The 17,281-nt window shown below is 44.1% G+C and overlaps 1 protein-coding gene across 1 annotated transcript in view; it reads right to left on the reverse strand.

Moving 5' to 3' along the window:
* Window positions 1-17,281, reverse strand: part of ABCA4 (ATP binding cassette subfamily A member 4) — a gene marked incomplete at its 5' end in the record, with an annotated part of 130,323 nt that overhangs the window by 78,768 nt on the left and 34,274 nt on the right. Inside the window, 4 exons of the mRNA XM_080655604.1 lie at window positions 12,040-12,234; window positions 12,886-13,002; window positions 13,641-13,780; window positions 14,804-15,044. Coding sequence (XP_080511730.1) covers window positions 12,040-12,234; window positions 12,886-13,002; window positions 13,641-13,780; window positions 14,804-15,044 — 693 coding nt within the window. The remainder of the gene's footprint in view (window positions 1-12,039; window positions 12,235-12,885; window positions 13,003-13,640; window positions 13,781-14,803; window positions 15,045-17,281) is intronic.

Raw genomic sequence — 17,281 nt, forward strand, 5'->3', positions numbered from 1 at the left:
CTGAAAGTCAACAGAGTGCAGTGGCTTTTAAGCCTCTGCCAGGTTACCTTTCATTCATGACAGCTATTTGCCAGGGGAGGAAGGTAGTTATTTTCTTTCAATAATATGTCTGGGAACACAACCCATCCTGAACTTATCCACAGCCCCTCATCTGGTGAGACCAATGCTATGGACAGAAACCAAAGCCTCACACCCCACCTGAGCAATGGGGGAGGGGAGGCAACCCAATGACTCGCTGCTCACTGGCCATTAGGTAAAAGTCAGACAATTCTACCCAGAGAAGGTCTGATAGCTAATCCAAAGTCATCCTCACCAAATCTTCCTGAGGTCAAGGCCAAGCAATTGTGGAAACTGCTTTGGACATTAATCAGAAGTCCCTGGGTCGTCCTCTGATTATAACGCATAATGTACCATTAAAATCTAATGTGGAGGCCACCTCCTCATTCCTTATTGATACTTGCTCTGATCCCGGAAGTTAAAATCTTGGCTAATGAGTCTGCCTCTTCATGTGAGTATGTTCATGAATGCATTGGGGAGGCAAAAATGAATGACGAAACCCTTAGCCAAGGTCATTGATTTTGACATACATATTTGGTCTAGTCTGATTAGCTTGTAAGTTGAAACATAGTACATTCTAATGAGGTTGAGGCCATGGAGTCTATCTATAAACGCTATATGGTTCTACACAAAAAGAAATTGTGCCATCATGGATGCTAGGAAAGAATGGAGATAGAATAAGAACTGGCCAGTGTAAGAAGCACAGTATAAATATAGCATTACTACTGGAAAAAGAATTTAAAGGGCATTGTCAGTGAATAAAGAGATAGTGTCTTATGGCCTTAGAGGCAGATTCTGGGCAAACTTTGTAACCAGAGTTCAGCATCCCAAAGAGAATCCTATAATGCCCTACAATAGCCAAAGGCAGTCAATGAAGAAAAGGGGTTTCCTTGTCCCTTTCAATTCCGAACAGCATTAGCAAAACCCACCACCATTTGAAGTCCACGCAAGTCCTGCAATTCCTGGCCAGCTGTTTTGCTGATCGTCACCAGGAAGCGGAGTTCATCCTGGTGGAAGAGGCTGGAGCTCTCTGCAGGGCAGGCAGCTGTGCTCAAGACCTCTCGAGGATGCGGTCATTTGTTTATACAGCTAAATCAAACACCATCTTGGGAGGAGAAGCCGCAGTAGCAGCAGGCTTCCTTTTTCAACTGTGACCTCTCTGACTCTAATTCAAACACATTAAGTAATAGGTAAATTAAGTTATCTATTAAGTGGGAAATGTCTAGTGGAAGCAAAGAAGGAGATTGGCACCCTGTGATGGCATATTTTGACTAATACACCCAGGACCTGTGGGGTGAGTCTTCAGGAATAAGGGAGGCACTGCACCCCCACTTAGAGATTTTGGTTCTATCATCCTATCTCTTACATCTTTAATTTCCAGGCTCAGGCTGAGCACTAAGCGGCGGATGGACTCCAGTAGAGGCCCAAAGTGGTCCTGCTGGTTTTAATATAGGCACCTGGGGTTCCTTTTGAAAATGCCAGTGGATGTGGGCAAACATCCCAGAATGAATTTCCTAGCAGATCTAGACTGTAACCCTTAAGATTCATTTCCCAATACAATGGAAAAAGCCACCGGATAAAATAGCTCTGGGTTGTGAATTGGTTGGGATGGTGAGATAGAGGCCCAAGGCAGTGCAATAAATTTTTCCAACACATGGGCCAGAGAACAGACATCTGAAGTGTCAACCTCAAAGAGTGAGGAAATACACCACTGACTGGAAAACAAAGGGACAGGAAATGCACAGCTGTTAAAAATGTCTGTTTCTAAAATAAATAAGTACAACAATGAAAGAAATAAAAAAGCCAAGTTGGAGCACAGAGCCTCACCCGGGGGCAAAACCACCAGGTAACGCTTACTGTTTAGCCAGGTCTAAAGGAAAACAATAAAGAACCTGGTTGACAACTGCTGGGGACTTGAACTCTCAAAGCTTTCAAGCTTAATCATTCCAACAATCTGGGAGGTGGATGTTACTATATTAAAAATATTTAATAGTCCACAGAGCTGGACACTCACCAATCTGAGCATATCCTGGCTCACCCACCTGGGCAAACACACCCGGAACTGCAGCCCCAGTGTTACCCTCATTTTCCAGGCGGTGGGACAGCAATGTTGTCCAGACTCAGGGAGCCCATGCATAAGTGCTAGAGATGATGTCCTGTCACAACAGGATGAAGCTGCTCACAAGCCAGGCCAGCTGACCTTTCTAGTCCCATCTCTGGACACTACTGCTGCTCCCCATGCCCACCCACTCCCATGATGCACAGCCACACCCTACCCAGACTACCTGCTTCTCATGAACTTGTCTTGCAGGTTCATACCTCTGCACTTTGCAAATGCTCTTCCTTCTGCCCGGAGTAGTCTTTCTGCCTTGTTTAGCCAGCAAATTCAATCTTTAAGGCTCAGTGCTAAATGTATTTTCAATTTTTATTTGACATTTATGGGTGTCTACTTTATGCTACTGCAGCTCCACTAAGGTGAATTGGGAAATCCAAAGATAAATAGGAACCTCAAGAGGTTCAGGTTTATGGGGGTGGGAGGGGTATGAATAAATCATTATCAAGGGCTATAGTGAAGGGGGTATGGCTCACAGATGGCCTGGGACACAGGCGCCAAGTCCTGAAGGGGGTGAGGGGTTGAGATGGGAAGGGGTCAGCCAGTCAGCATGCTGGCCATCCCATATAATGTGGAAAAGTCATGAAGGGGCTAGGCCGGATGGACTTCACCTTTACAGCAGTGTGGGGCCACTGAGGAGTTTTAGAACTCCATGGCAAGGCTAGGGTTTTAGAAAGATCTTGCTGGAGGCAATGTGGAAACTAAATGGAAGGAGCAAGAGACTGGAGGCCCCTAGACCAGCTAGGAGGATGGCACAGGCCTCTGTAAACAGGGGCCATATGTGGAGAGGAGGGAAGGAGGGATTTCAGAGGTACTTTGGAGGAAGAACTGACAACCCTTTGAGGATCTGTGACATTTTGAATTTGTGCAACCTGTTTCTACTCCACAGATAGAGTTATTGTCCTAGCCATCCTTTGATATACCCTGCTATAGCATTATTTAATAACATGCTTATCTCTCCCCAGAGAATGTGAGCTTCTAGGGCTCAGGGATTGTATTCCAATGTAGGCAGTTCAGTACATGCAAATATGGGAATGACTGAATGAACTCAAATCTTTTTGGTTTTCTACTATAAATCTAGTTATTTTCAAGCAGAAAAGACCCAATCAGAATAGTGTTTATTATCCTCAATATTATAAAATAAATGGTGCCTTCATCTGACTCATTATATAATTTATCCAAACAATTATTAACAAGCCCTCTATTAATGTACCCTTCATAATATAATAGAAAGAACATCTTCATTAGAGCCAGACAGGTCTGGATTAGAATTCTGGATCCCACTTATCTGCTGTGTTACGTTAGGCATGTGAGTTTTTAATTCGATAAAATGACAATAATCATGCCTGCCAGGCAGGTTAGGCATGGTGCATGAGAGGACATGTAAAAGTGCCCCACATAGTGGCTGGCTCATAGCAGGCTGGAGTACAAGTCCCATCCCTCCACACATAATCACAGTCTCCCCTTCCCCCACCTGGGCTTTCCTTCCTCAGCCCAGTTCTATGTTTCTGAGATTGATGAAGCCTAAAATATGGTCATTGCATATGAGTTGCCTATGATCCAGTTCATGGCTCTTGATATAATATTGCTCTCATGGTATAGACTTTTGTACCCTTCCTAACTCTCCTCCAGCTTCTCCCTAGTTTCCCAATGCACATTTTGGAGTCAATGAATCAACAGAAGAAAGCAATAGAACAGATATTCTGCAAAAATCTATACATTTGACTCTAAAGTACATGACATGACCAATAGCTTTATCTTTCTAACCCTATTTTTCTTAGGCTAGCTTGAAAAATATACTCCTGAGCATATTCTGATTGGGTGGTGGTGGCATGTGGCCAAGAGCATGCAAGGCACAGAGGAGAAGTAGTCCAAAAAACCCTGCTACTGATAATTCATCAACAAGGTAATCACAGTGTAGGGAATAAAGAGTTATACACATACTAGAGGCCCGGTGCATGAAATTCGTGCACGGGAAGGGGGGGTGTCCCTCAGCCCAGCCTGCACCCTCTCCAATCTGGGACCCCTTGAGGGATGTCCAACCGTCTGATTAGGCCCAATCCCAGTGGGATCAGGCCTAAACGGGTGGTCGGACATCCCTCTCACAATCCAGGACTATCGGCTCCCAACTGCCCTTCCCTACAGGCCTTGTCCCCCCCAACTACCCTTCCCTGCAGGCCTGGTCCCCCCCAACTGCTCTCCCCTGCAGGCCTGCCCCCTCTCCCCCTGCAACTGCCCTCCCCTGCTGGCCTGGTCTCCCCCAACTTCCCTCCTCTGCTGGCCCGGTCATCCCTAACTGCCCTCCCTGCTGGCCTGATCACCCACAACTGCCCTCCCCTGCAGGCCTGGTTCCCCCAACTGCCCTCCCCTGCAGGCTTAGTCCCCCCCAACTTCCCTCCCCTGCAGGCCTGGGTTCCCCCCAACTGCCCTCCCTTGCTAGCCTGGTCTCCCCCAACTGCCCTCCTCTGCTGGCCGGTCACCCCTAACTTCCCACTACTGCCCTCCCCTGCAGGCCATCTTGTGGCGGCCATCTTGTGGCAGCCATCTTGTGTCCACATGGGGGCAACCATCTTTGACCACATGGAGGCAGCCATCTTGTGTCTTGGTGTGACGGTCAATTTGCATATCACTCTTTTATTAGATAGGATATTGACTGTGTTGACAACAGAGGAAAAAGTGCTTAATGAATAAATGTTGTTTTTCAAGACTTTGGGAAGGGGAGTTGTGACTGGTTAAAGTACAGTTTTATGCCTTGATCAGAGATATTTCCACATTATAGTTTGGCTGGATTCAGCTTCCTGATATGAAATTCAAGATCTGAAATTCAAATATACTATGAAATTAAAATAACACTGTGAACTCTAAATAGTATTCCATATGTGCCAGGCTTAACTTTACCCTACCCAAAGAGATCAAAGGTGAGGCTGTGTGTATTCATTTTAACTAAAAGGTAATCAGAGGAATACATTATTAATTTTCCTAAGTATGCTTTCCTCTAGAAGAAAAATATATGTGACTAAAACATATAAATATGACTGTAAAAGTGTATACATGGTAGTTTAAGAGATTTGCCTATATGAAACCTGTCTTCGGTTTCCTTATATGTGGAAAACCGGATGATCAGAAGGCCTGCCGAAATGAATATCTACATGCTAAAGAGGTGAGGCTCCCAAAGTGTCACCATCAGCCCTTTCCCTAATCCACTACCCACCTGCTGACCAGGAGATCTGCCTTCATTAATTTCTTGTTTCCCCCACTGATGGCAGGGCATCGGGGGAAACACAAAGCAAGGTTATAGGATGAATGGGGTTGTAGAAACCCCTTATTGAGGAGGTGCTTCAAGGACAAGAAACGCTCTGGAGCCACTGGACCATCATCCACAGAAGTGCCAGAACGGTGCCCAGAGCCATCCTGCTGGACTTGGAGGGATGGTCTGACATTCCTGATCCCAAGCCAATTCACTAAGGTTAATATGAAGAATAGCTTCACAGTCCCTGGCTAATGTTTACACAAAGTTTGGAATCTGAGAAAAAGGAACATTCCTTACTTGGTCTGCGGTTCAGGGGTAGACATTCATGTGGTTCATAGTAAAAGCTGCCATGCATTGAACTTTTCTCCTCTGTGCCCAGCCCTCTCCCATTTCATCCTTCCAGCACCTAGAAAAGGTGATATCCCCACCCAACCTACCATGAGGAACTTGAGGGCAGAGAGCTCACACTCACGCCTATCTAATCAATGGCATCAGTGTGCCGAGTGCACTTCTCTCATTTTGTCAGCAACAACCCTATAAGGCCCATTGTGTTGCTCCCTGGACTTTACAGATAAGAGAATTAAGTCTTAGGAGGTAAAGTGACTTCCTTAGAGTGATTCAACTCATAAAAAGCAGATATCCAGGCCCATTTGTCCTCACTGGGTGGGTGGGAAGTTTGCACAAGCAGTGGCCTGATGTCGCAAGCAAGTGAGACAGCAAGGTGGTTCCTGGGGAACGGGACACACTCCAGGCCACTCAATACACTGTCCAGTAACTAAGACCTCACTCCAAGCAGAAAGGAAGGGAATTTAGCCTTTCTATTACTTGTAGAGAAAAACCTATTGAATCACTCCTTTTCCCATAATGACAAAAGGCTTAAATGTCTTTGCTCTTAGTTCTCGGAGCTTCTATTGTTCATTGTCACACCGGAGTGCATTTTGACCTAGTTTCATTTTAAAATTTGTGATTTTTTGCTTAATTTTCCTCAAGGGATTTTTTTTTCCTTTTTTGAATAGGTAGGTAGGGCAGCAGAGGCTGGCCCAGGAACTTCTCACAGCTCTTTAGCACAAGTCGTATTGCTGAACAAGAAAGCTCAGTCAAGCTGCAGTCTGTGAAGGTGCATACTTGCTGTCCTGTCCTGGAGAGACCCATAGAGTCATCAGGGGTGGAAGGGAGGCATTTCATGCCCTGCCTGCCACTGAGCAGTCCTCAGAATGAGAGCTGGGGAGTTTCCTAGGCTTATCCAGACTTCACAAAACACAAGAACAACAGCAGAAAAATCCAGGACCAATCACAATGCTTGGTTTCTTCCTCACTGCACATATCCCCTCCTACTTTCTCCTTGCAGCTCATCCCCCACCCACCTTGTTTTCCTCCTCCCTCCCCGCCCCCCCCCCCCCCCCACAGGCAGGAAGATCAAAAATCTCATCATAATCACCTGCTGAGCTTCTGCAACCACTGACCTGTGGCCACCTGGCCTTTGCCTGGGAGCACTTCAATAGGCTAATGGGATTGCAAAGCCCTCAGGAAGTGTTGGCTGGATGTAATTACCAGCTTTGTAACCCCTAGAGAAGGATCAGGGGTGGCTCCATAGCTGGGCCTGATTTTACTAATGCCACTTTCCTCCTCCAGTATTTTTTTGTTTGTATTTTGTTTAAAGGTTAATATTTACTAAGTTCTTGCTATATGCCAGGAACTAAGTGCTTGGCATGAATTAACTCAATTATCATAAAAAACCTATTAGGTAAGAACTACTAATATTTCCATTAAATAAATAAATAAATAAATAAATAAATAAATAAATAAATAGCATCTAAGGTTATTCTTGCCTTCAGACAAGTTGGGAATAACTTTGTAATGACCTGAAGTTTGGTGCTGTGTAATGGGCCTCTTCTGAAAAGCCACCTAGGGAGCCTGTGTTGCCCCTTCCATGGTTCTAGGGAAGGTCTTACACTCTGGGGAAATTCTGGTGGCACCAGGGGCAGCAGAGAGTCCTTAAGAGCACTGTGGTGACAGACCTAGGTCTTTTCTCACTATTTAGTTATCCTCAGGAAACAGGAGTCTGGGGGAAGGGGCCTGCTCTTGGGTGCCTTCACCTTAAGTTCCTCTCTTACAGCTCAGAGCACCCATCTTCTACCTTCTAATGATTCTAGATAACATGAGGCCCAGACCTGACCCTGACCTGGCTCATTGGCAGGTGTGATAAGCCCTTAGATGGAGAGGTTCCCTGGGAATTTGAGGTTGAGAATTCAAAAAATACCTAGGATGTGCTCCCTGACCCTGAGTAACTCCAACCTTGCCATTCAGCCAGAGATGGACACGTTAGCAGGTAACTCAACTCTAACATGGATAGGGTCTAAGAGAAGTGTGAAGAGAAGGCCAGTGAAGCACAGAGGAGTGAATGGCTAAACCTTTGTGGAAGCAGAGGTGACATCTGAGAGTTGAATCTTAAAGAATGAATGAATAGAAGCTTAACAGATGGGGAAGAAAAAGTCATTTCAGGCTTTTCTGCCTTATGTTTCTTTTTTAGGGACCCCCCTACTTTATAGTAATCCTGCTCTGTCTATGAGATTCATATGAAGCTAACTCTGCTTCCCTTTTCCTGTGGTGAGCATATGACCCAGAACCCCATCACAGTACACAATTCCCCAAAGGACTCAGGGACAGGTAGAGTAGCTAGGCCAATCAGAGAACTGTCTAGAAGCAATGCTTACACTCTGCTGGGAGAGCCACCCCCACTTCCTGCAGAATTTTTGGTGTAAAGATGACCACAGAGGGCTGTAAACTGCTGACATGTTACCAAATAAAGAGGCCCTGGTCAAGATCAAAGAAGACAGAAGCAAGCAGCAATGTGAGATGAAAGGGCATGAGGGTTTCATGGTGTCATTCAATTTCTAGATCCCCTGAACTTCCAAGTTATGTCAACCAAAAATTCTCTTTTTTTCTCTTTCTATTTCTAATTCTCTCTCAGTCTCTCTCTCTCTCTCTCTCTCTCTCTCTCTCTCTCTCTCTCTCTCTCTCTCTTTCTCTCTCTCTCTCTCTCTCTTAAAAGCAAAATGATTCTAATTAACAAATGGGCAGAGAAAAAGCATTTGCAAAGGGAGGAATCTGAAGAGGTCAGGATATGCCTGACAGTGGTGAAAAGGCCAGAGCAGAGCCAGAAGGTGTGTGAGTGAGTTGTTGCTGGGAAGATGGACTGGGCAGGTTTGGAAAGACTTTTGTTCCTTGGGGACAGAGTCATTAGGATTTTAAGCATGAAAGTGATGCTAGCAGATGTGTGTTTGGAATGTGGATCTGGTGTCAGTGTGGACAAATGCCTGAGCCAAAAGAGACTGGACCCTGGAGTCCAGGAGGAAGCAATCAGAACAGGCTGATGGACAGATGACAAGGCCTCTGGTACTCAGAGAGCCTGGAAAGCAAGAGGTGGAGTTAAAAGATATTTAGAAAATAGAGTAGACAAAACTCAGTGTGATGCTGTGATTTGTAATAAGAAAGAGATATTTGGTTTTTGTTCCTGTTTCTGGCACAGAGCTTCTAAAACGCTTAAAACTTTTTATGTGATGAGCATGAAAAAGGTGTCTTTGTTATATTAATGGTGACTTTTGGAAAGCACCTAAAAAATGGCGGCTGGCTGCCAGAAGAATCACCCTCCTCTGCACACCACCCCCACTATTGGGGGGCAGGGGGGCTGGAGACTGAATTCAATCACCAAAGCCCAATGATTTAATTGATCATGCCTATGTAATAAACACTCCATAAAAATCCAAAAGGATGTAGTTCAAGGAGCTTCCAGGCAGGATAGATAGCTGATAGGGCAGTAGGAAGGGAAGGGTGGAAAGGGGAGTTTACCTCACCCACTGAACAAAGAAGTCAGCAGTCTTGGGACTTGCCAAGACAAAATCACCAGAGAGTCTCATAAATTCTGGGAAAAGCGACAATAATGTAAAAGGGGGACCTTGAAATCTATTATGCTACCCAAGATATCCAACAGAGGAACCTTGACGACTATTGGAGAAAAAAGTATAAAACCCTCAAATCCCTACCAGGTGGGGTGCTCAGACTAGCTGAGTTACCCGTTCATGCTTTATGCCAACTGTACTCTTAATCCACTTGCTTGCTTTGCTTCAACACTGCTTTCCATCACGTGATCTGAATTCTTTTTGACGATCAATGATAAGAACCAAGGAAGGGAGAGCCCCCTCTGATTTGGCCGATTCTCCAGTAACATTCCCACATATTTTGCATCTCTCCCATCTAGCTGTCCCTGAGATGTATCCTTTAATAATAAACTAGTAACCTAGCAAGTTTACCTGAGTTCTTAAGCTGCTTAAGCAAATTAATCAAACCCATGAAGGGGATCATGAAAACCTCTAATCTATAGCCAGTTGAACAACCTGGATTTGTGATTGGTGTTTGAAGTTGGAGGGTGGGCAGTGTTATGGAACTGAATCCTTTATCTGTGGGGTGTGATATGATCTTCAGGTAGATAGTGTCAGAACTGGGTTGAATTGTAGGACGTGCAGTTGGTATTTGAGAATTGCTTAGTGGTGTAGGAGAAAATACCCATGTATTGGGATTGGGTGCAGAATTATCCTTGGAACTGGACATGATAGAGGCAGTAGAGGGGCCAGAAGAGTAGGCTCTGAATTCAGGTGCACCAAGATCTGGGTCTTGTCTAACAGCTGTGGGATGCTTATTTGAGCACTCTAAACCTCAGCTTCTGCATCTGTAAAATGTGACAATAATGGTACACACATCATGGAGTAATTGTGAAGATTATATGAGCTAATATATGTGTGGACCTGAGAAGAAAGGTTCATTTGGTGTGAATCCTGAGAAGGAACTTATCTGCTGAGGTGGATTCCCCATGGTCAACTGATGACCCAAATTTTGTAAGTAATAGTGTTACCATTGTAACTAGCTAGTTGTTAATAATAGGAAAGGAACAAAAGAGAGGTCAGATATTATAAGCATTATAACCAGGAAGCTGCCATTTTATACTTCCCAGGGAACCACCAGTTCATTCCCTGCAAATCACTGGGGGAAGGATCAACAAAGGAGAAATGGATGCATGTGCAGTGAAGTTGGGGTGATGCAGGAAATGTGCCTGTCAGTCTAACACAGGAACAAAGATAATTGGCCAGAGGAGGCAGAGACACTGTAAGCATGCAAAATATTAGAAGGTTAAAATCCCCAGACAAAAGAATTCTCTCTGGTTCCTCTCTCATTCCCCTAATTTTGCTCCTACTTTCTTGCATTTGCCCATGTTCCTAGAAGCCACATGGCCCATAGTCATGTATACCCCACAAACAATGGACTGATGGACTACAACTGGGAACACAAGCTAAGCTAACCTGCTGCTGAATTGGGCTATGCAAATATGGAATAGACTCTTTGAGCAATGGCTTTAATCCTAGCTCTGCTATGATCACAGCTATACTTCTTCCACAGTGGGACAGAGGAATAGGGAACCTTGAAAACCCAGGGATTTAATTCCACAGAAATAAAGCCATCTTCAATATCTCATCCTCCTGTGCAAGTTTCAGAAAACTCTTTTTCTCATGATATCTCAAGAAGCCCACTTCCCCCAGCAGCAGGTAGGGACATGGAGAGCTCGCCACTGATAACAATAGAGCCTGGCAGGGGCTTCTCACATATACTCTATATATTGGGAAGAACATCAGACTGAATTCTCAGCTTCCCATACTATGCCCTGCTCTTTACGACAGCTAAGTCAACTATTATAAGGAAGTTTCTGGTTTCATCTTTCTACCAATGGACTAAAACCTGTGCTGTCCAATCAGAACTGCTTCATAATGACCAATCTGGGCACATAATGCCGAACTGTGTGACTCAGGCCAATTTACATAAAAGGGACCTAACTGGGAACTTTTGCTGGAAAAGACAGCCTCCCCTCTATCTCCACGGAACACAATTTAGATTGCTACCTGATCTGTTTCCTGGGTTGCAACTCTTTTTGCCCAAATAAATGCTTTTTAAAAATTCTTTATTATAATCTACAATTAACTTTGGTTTACATATGTAAAACAATGAACCTAGGCCTTGGTACAAAGTAACACTCAATAAGTCATAGCTGTTTTGGGGAATGGGAAGAAGAATGATAAGGAAGAATGACACTAAAATCTCTAGCTTGAGAATTTGGAAAAATGCTGAGAACAGTAATCAGCACAGGAGAACATAAATTTGTTTTTGGACATGTTGACTCTAATGGGCCTGCAACACCTAGGGTGAGAGTGTCCAGAAAGCAGTGGGACTTCAGACTTGAGGATTGGTAGACACTGGCCAGTGACGGTCACTGAAGCAATGGCAGAGATGAGAGGGTTGAGGACAGATATAGACACTTCTGGGGCTGCAAGGAGGGAGGAGTCAGGGAGCCATTGAGGCTGGAGATGTGAAGAGGGAACTGCTTTAAGTGTGGATAAGCTGTTAGAGAACAGGACTCATCTCTGTTTGGGGGCTCTGGGAATTCTTATTTCTTTTGGGGAAAATGAGAGCTGAAACCCAAGACCACTTGACTTGCTAAGATATCTCTGGGCTCATCCACAGGGCTGTCTTTAAGGGGCCCAGTGTGGCCCTTAGGTGGCTTGCTGCCCCTTACCTCCAGGTATTGATTAGCCAGGTATAGGGCACGATCAGTGACGTTAAATATGTCTCTCCAGTCGAAGTTGGCCATGTCATCAGCCTGATTCTCTCGAGGACCCTTGTAGAGGAAGCTCAGCACAGCTTCAGCAGTAATTTCTTCACCAAACTGCCTTTTCAAAAAGCCTTTCACTGTTGGGTTTGCCAGGATGTCCTTGAGAAGAAGTAATACAGTCACTGCATTTAGAAAAGTCCATAGGATCTTTTGGTCTTGTTGTTGGGCCATTTCCAATTTTTTAATGAATAGGAATAGAGACTCTAAGGCTCCCTTAAAAACTAGTGGGTTTTCTTCCATCATAAGGCATACCTATCTATATCCCATTTCCCCCAGATACACAAGTCTCTATACTATAGGGAGGGTGTGTATGTTGGGGTGGGGGCAGAGGGGCAAGGGAAATGTTATATAGGAAACTTCCTTTTTCTTATGAAATTTTTTATTCTCTTAATTATCCCCACTGTATTGAACCTTTGTCTCCTTGCTCTGCAAAGCTGGATATCAGAACTATCTTCGCAGTTAGAGAGCTGGCTTTTGAATCTGAGGCCCTCAAATGAATTTATAAAAATGAGAAACCTCAGGAAGCCACTGGTCTTGTGGCAATATTTACATTTGCTCAGAATTGAAGAAATATATTTCCACCCAAAGTCAATGACTCCACTTGGTGACAGCTTCTAGGACTAGTGCCTTTGGCTCTGCTTATTATTTTTTTTTTTTATCAAACTCCAATAGTGATTAACCCTTTACTGAGGAAAGGAAACAGGTGGAACTTTCTTGGCCCTTCTTCTCCCCTCCCCCTGTCATCCGTACTCTGATCATGGTCATCTGTGTGCTCTTGTCAAAGAAGTACCAGATCTGGGGCCCCACTTCTTCCCAGGCTTTGACCAACTTCCTAATGCGCTCCAGCTCTTCAAAAGTCGAGTTGGCCTAAAACCAGACAGAGATGGGCAGAGACAAGAATGGAGAGAGAAAAAAGTGAGCGAGAACCTTTGGTTATACCTTTCCTGCTCATGTCACCAACCCTCAATGTTTGTGACATGAGCAGGAAAGATATAACCAAAGGCTTTTCAAGGACATGTCTTAATTTTCTCAGTCTACTGATATTTTCCAGAACAATCTGCTATTTCCCAGCTTCCCAGACTGACAGAATCTAATTTCTTGATATCCCAGAGGAACATGTAAAGTTGATGATGTTATTATCTCCAAACCTAACTAAAGCTAGATTTGGACTCCCTGTGAGCAATTGCCCTTCCTCCCTGTCTTTATTTCAGGTAGCCAGGATTCAGAAAACATGAACCCTTCCATTAAGGATATAATTCAGGCACTGGGAAAGAAAAACTCATTGTAGTTTGGGCAAAGAGAGGAGGGCCCAGGCAGGGGTGCTGGCACAAAGCATTTTGGTGATGGGGGGTGGGCGGGACTCAAGAGTCTACTTAGCAAAAAACAAACAGAAGCCTCACTACCAGGAGAGCACAGTATATCTCTCTTCCTCTCCCCTTCTCTCCCCCTCTCTCATTCTTCTGGGTGGTCCTAGGTAGAAGGGACAAGGCTAGCTGTGTCCTTACGTTCTTCAGTATCCTGCGTGCTGCAGGGGAATCCGGAGTAAAGAGGATTTTTCCCATCAGCAGAGGCTTTGCTGCCCTCCAAGCTATTTTGGATAGAGGGTTGGACTCCAGGCTCTGGATCAATGAATTACAAAAGGTCGCTGCCAGGAAAGAAGGGACAGATTTTATAGAAACTCCCATTGCTCAGAGCTAAACACGGTCATTAGTATGTGCAAATCACGTGTCTTATTCAACTCTATGCTGGAGGATTTGACAAATAACCTAAATTAATAGGCTGCACCCCACCAATAACAAGCTCATCATTAGTAAGTAACAAAATGCCACAGTTCATCTCGAAAAGGGCCTCATCAGAGAAACAAAAGACAAAAGACGGGGCTTGCCCTGTGGTTTCTTCTGCTTTAGAAGAAGGAGGCTGAGAAAGCTCCTTGTGATTATTGCAAGAACAGAGGCTATTCTCAGATGAAAGGGACTGAGAGGCCACACAAGGCCTCCCCTCTGGAATCTCAGCTTTAGTAGCAATGATTTTCCTTCAATTAGCTGCTCAACTTCTTGGTTGTGTGTGGCTATTTTAGGTCCCAGTGACTTTTGGTGTGTGCCTCGCTGCCTCTTTAATGTTTAACTAGAGGGTTACCTAGTTGCATTTCTTACCTCCCCCCCGCCACTATCCTTTACCCCATATGAGCCAAAAATAATACTGAAAGGTGGGAAAGAGGACTTGCCAGGGACTTGCCATTGGGAACATAATTCAGTACCAGACGCACAGATTTTCAGTGCGTTGTGTTTATAAAAACATCCCGCAGCCGTGTTTACTTGCCGGGGCCCTTCTGACCTGAGATTGGCTTGCAGCTCTGGCTGCCTCCTCATTTATCTTTCTTCTCTTCCTCTAGAACGTAACCCTAGTTCAATCGGATCAGTGGGGAGTGTCCTCTCTGTTCCCTTTCCAAGTGGGTCTCAGTTTTTTCCATGGCTCACATCCAGAACTCTTTATGCACACCCCCTTCCTATAAGGGGAAATGTTTTTCTGGGAGGAGAAGCTCTTTGCCCGAGGACCCTCCATAAGACCAAGGAAGAGTCAACCCTGGGACTGGTTGCACCTGAAAGTGTCAAACCATCAGCTTAACTGACATTACAGCCTGATTATATACAGGACTCAGAAAACTTACTTGTTCTTTTGTCGTAAGAATAGATAGGATCTTTCCTCTTGGAGTCAATCCCCAGGAAGGCCTTATAGTTATTGTCTTCATACCAGTTGAAGGAGAACACCTGAGAGCCTCCTCCCTCTGGGTAGCCACACAAGAGGTCAGACAGGACACCAGTCAGCTGTGTGAAGGTCTCTGGACCACCAGTCTGCATGAGGGGTCTGGTCACCCACAGCAAGTCTTGGACACTCGGCCGATGGATGAACTGGAGCAAGGCAAAGGCTTCAGGTTATTTTAAGGCAGTCAGAGTCACGACCCACTGTGCAATCAAGTTCCTAAATATTGGGGAGACCTCCACATTTAAAAGAAAGCATCCATATTCTTAGCAATCTTTAACACTACTGCCATCCACCCAGGGACTAAGAAGAAACTAAGATAAGCCTTAAAGAACATCAAAGAGTTAACTCCAACACATTGTAATATCACTTCTCTCTTCTAGTCCCCTTTACTTGAATTCCTTGGAAATGTGTCTTTGAGGAAGTGTAGAGAATACTTCTCTGGAAGCCAGTTATTGGAGTCTGTTATTCCACCAACATGGGGTTACTGGGGAAAATTTGATGGAGGAATGGCTCTGTCTAGAAAGGCAAGGTCAGAGCAAATTTCTTTGGCCAAATAGTTTAGAATTTAGTTTCTTATAATTAGAAAACTGTGTTCTTATTAGCTTGATTTTATCAAATGTAAACTCTTTTGTTTTCCTGAAATGTGTGGTTTGTGGTTTCTCTCTCTCTCTCTCTCTCTCTCTCTCTCTCTCTGTGTGTGTGTGTGTGTGTGTGTGTGTGTGTGTGTGTGTGTGTTTTAAGATTCAAGCAAATATAGAACAGGTAAAATCTCCATGCTTGGAAAAACACTTTGTAAAAAGATAACACAACACTTTTTAATTCTGCACCAAACTAAGAAAAGACTGGTGGGTCTCTTCTCCATATGGGGACCTGTGGTGCTCTCTGGCCTCATCTTTTGAAGGTGGGTCTGCAATGCTCAGAACTAAGTTGAGGGCTCCCAGAGTTGCCAGAGTCTCAGCTCCCACAATGTCATCTGACTTTGCTTTAAGGGAAAATACAAAATAAAAACAATGCTGCTTTTATTCCCCCATTATTACTCACTTTCAAAGGCACTTGGGAATTTAAAAAACCATTAGGATTCAATCAGGTGAGACTGAAAACAGTTTCCCTATTGCAATAAGTGATGTTTACCTGCAGTCCCCTCTCTTTGTCCACATGCCAACACTTGCCCTCTAAAAATACTGAGTGCCGTGTCGAATCTACACAGTGAGTCATGCCTATAATCACAGTCTAGGCTTCAATAATAAAGTTAGAATCGCAAATTGCTTCAACAACAGTAAGCCTTATGACAGTCTTGTAAGAGGTTATTATTATGTTGCTCATTTAATCCAAGCACTCAAGAGATAAAGGGGCTATTCCAGGGTCAAATGGTTTCGTATCAGTTAATATACCGTAAATGGGGCCATAGGCTTCAAACCCTGTTCATCAATGCTTACACTTGTTATCTAGACAGGCAAGAAACCTTCTGGAACTCCCACAGAGAATTAAGAGTGTTGATATGTTTTGAGAATTTTTTTATATTCTCAAACAACTTCAACCTTATTATACTGATATGAATTTTTAAAATGCTTATAAATAAAAGAATGTTAAACAGAGACTCCCAGTGCAGCAGGTGGCCATCAGTACAATGGGCCCCGCCTCAGTTGAGCTTAGCTTTATGCAAACAGATTCCAACCATGCAGTTTTCCAGCTTGGTTATGCCTTAGTCAGCTGAGAATAGTGGAGGAGGGACAAGTTCCAGGAAAATTACATTTCATTTTTTGCCTCCCTCAGGATACTCATCATATCGAAAGTAATTATTTATTTCACATTGCTCTTCCCCGTTAGGCTGTCTGTTTCACAAGGATGGTGATCATATCTGTTCATCATTATGCCCCCAGCACTTCTCATCTATTGAGTGGAAGATCAGTTTCTATATGGGGAAAGGCTTGTGCAACCAGATGTTAATTAAAATGTGCACCATCTTTCACAATAACACACAAAAAGTCAATTATACTTTCATTGTGTTGAAATGAGTCAATATATGTCAGACACTTAGCCCTGTTAAGACTATAAATGTGTGCTACTACAATTATGGTATAGATTTGTGTGTACTGGTATTTCAAGAACATAATAGAATAGTGGACCACCTCAGTGCCAGTAACCCTTAGATTCCACTGTGAGTCCACCGATACTCTGTGCCACGCCAGACAAGTTCGCATGTCTTCCTAGGTGTAAAATCAGAAGGATGGCTCCCTTTTGTTTTGTCTTTGCCTCAGGAGCACATGTAATTTAGGATATAAACAGGTGCTTTGAAATTGCTAGAAGGAAAGATCAAGTGTATTTCTCTATGAACAGGTTTGAGGTACAATTAAATTGTCTGAGATATTAAGTGTGGTAAATT

The sequence above is a fragment of the Plecotus auritus genome (genome assembly GCF_963455305.1).
Source record: "Plecotus auritus genome assembly, chromosome: 2".
In the NCBI taxonomy this organism is placed as follows: Eukaryota; Metazoa; Chordata; class Mammalia; order Chiroptera; family Vespertilionidae; genus Plecotus; species Plecotus auritus.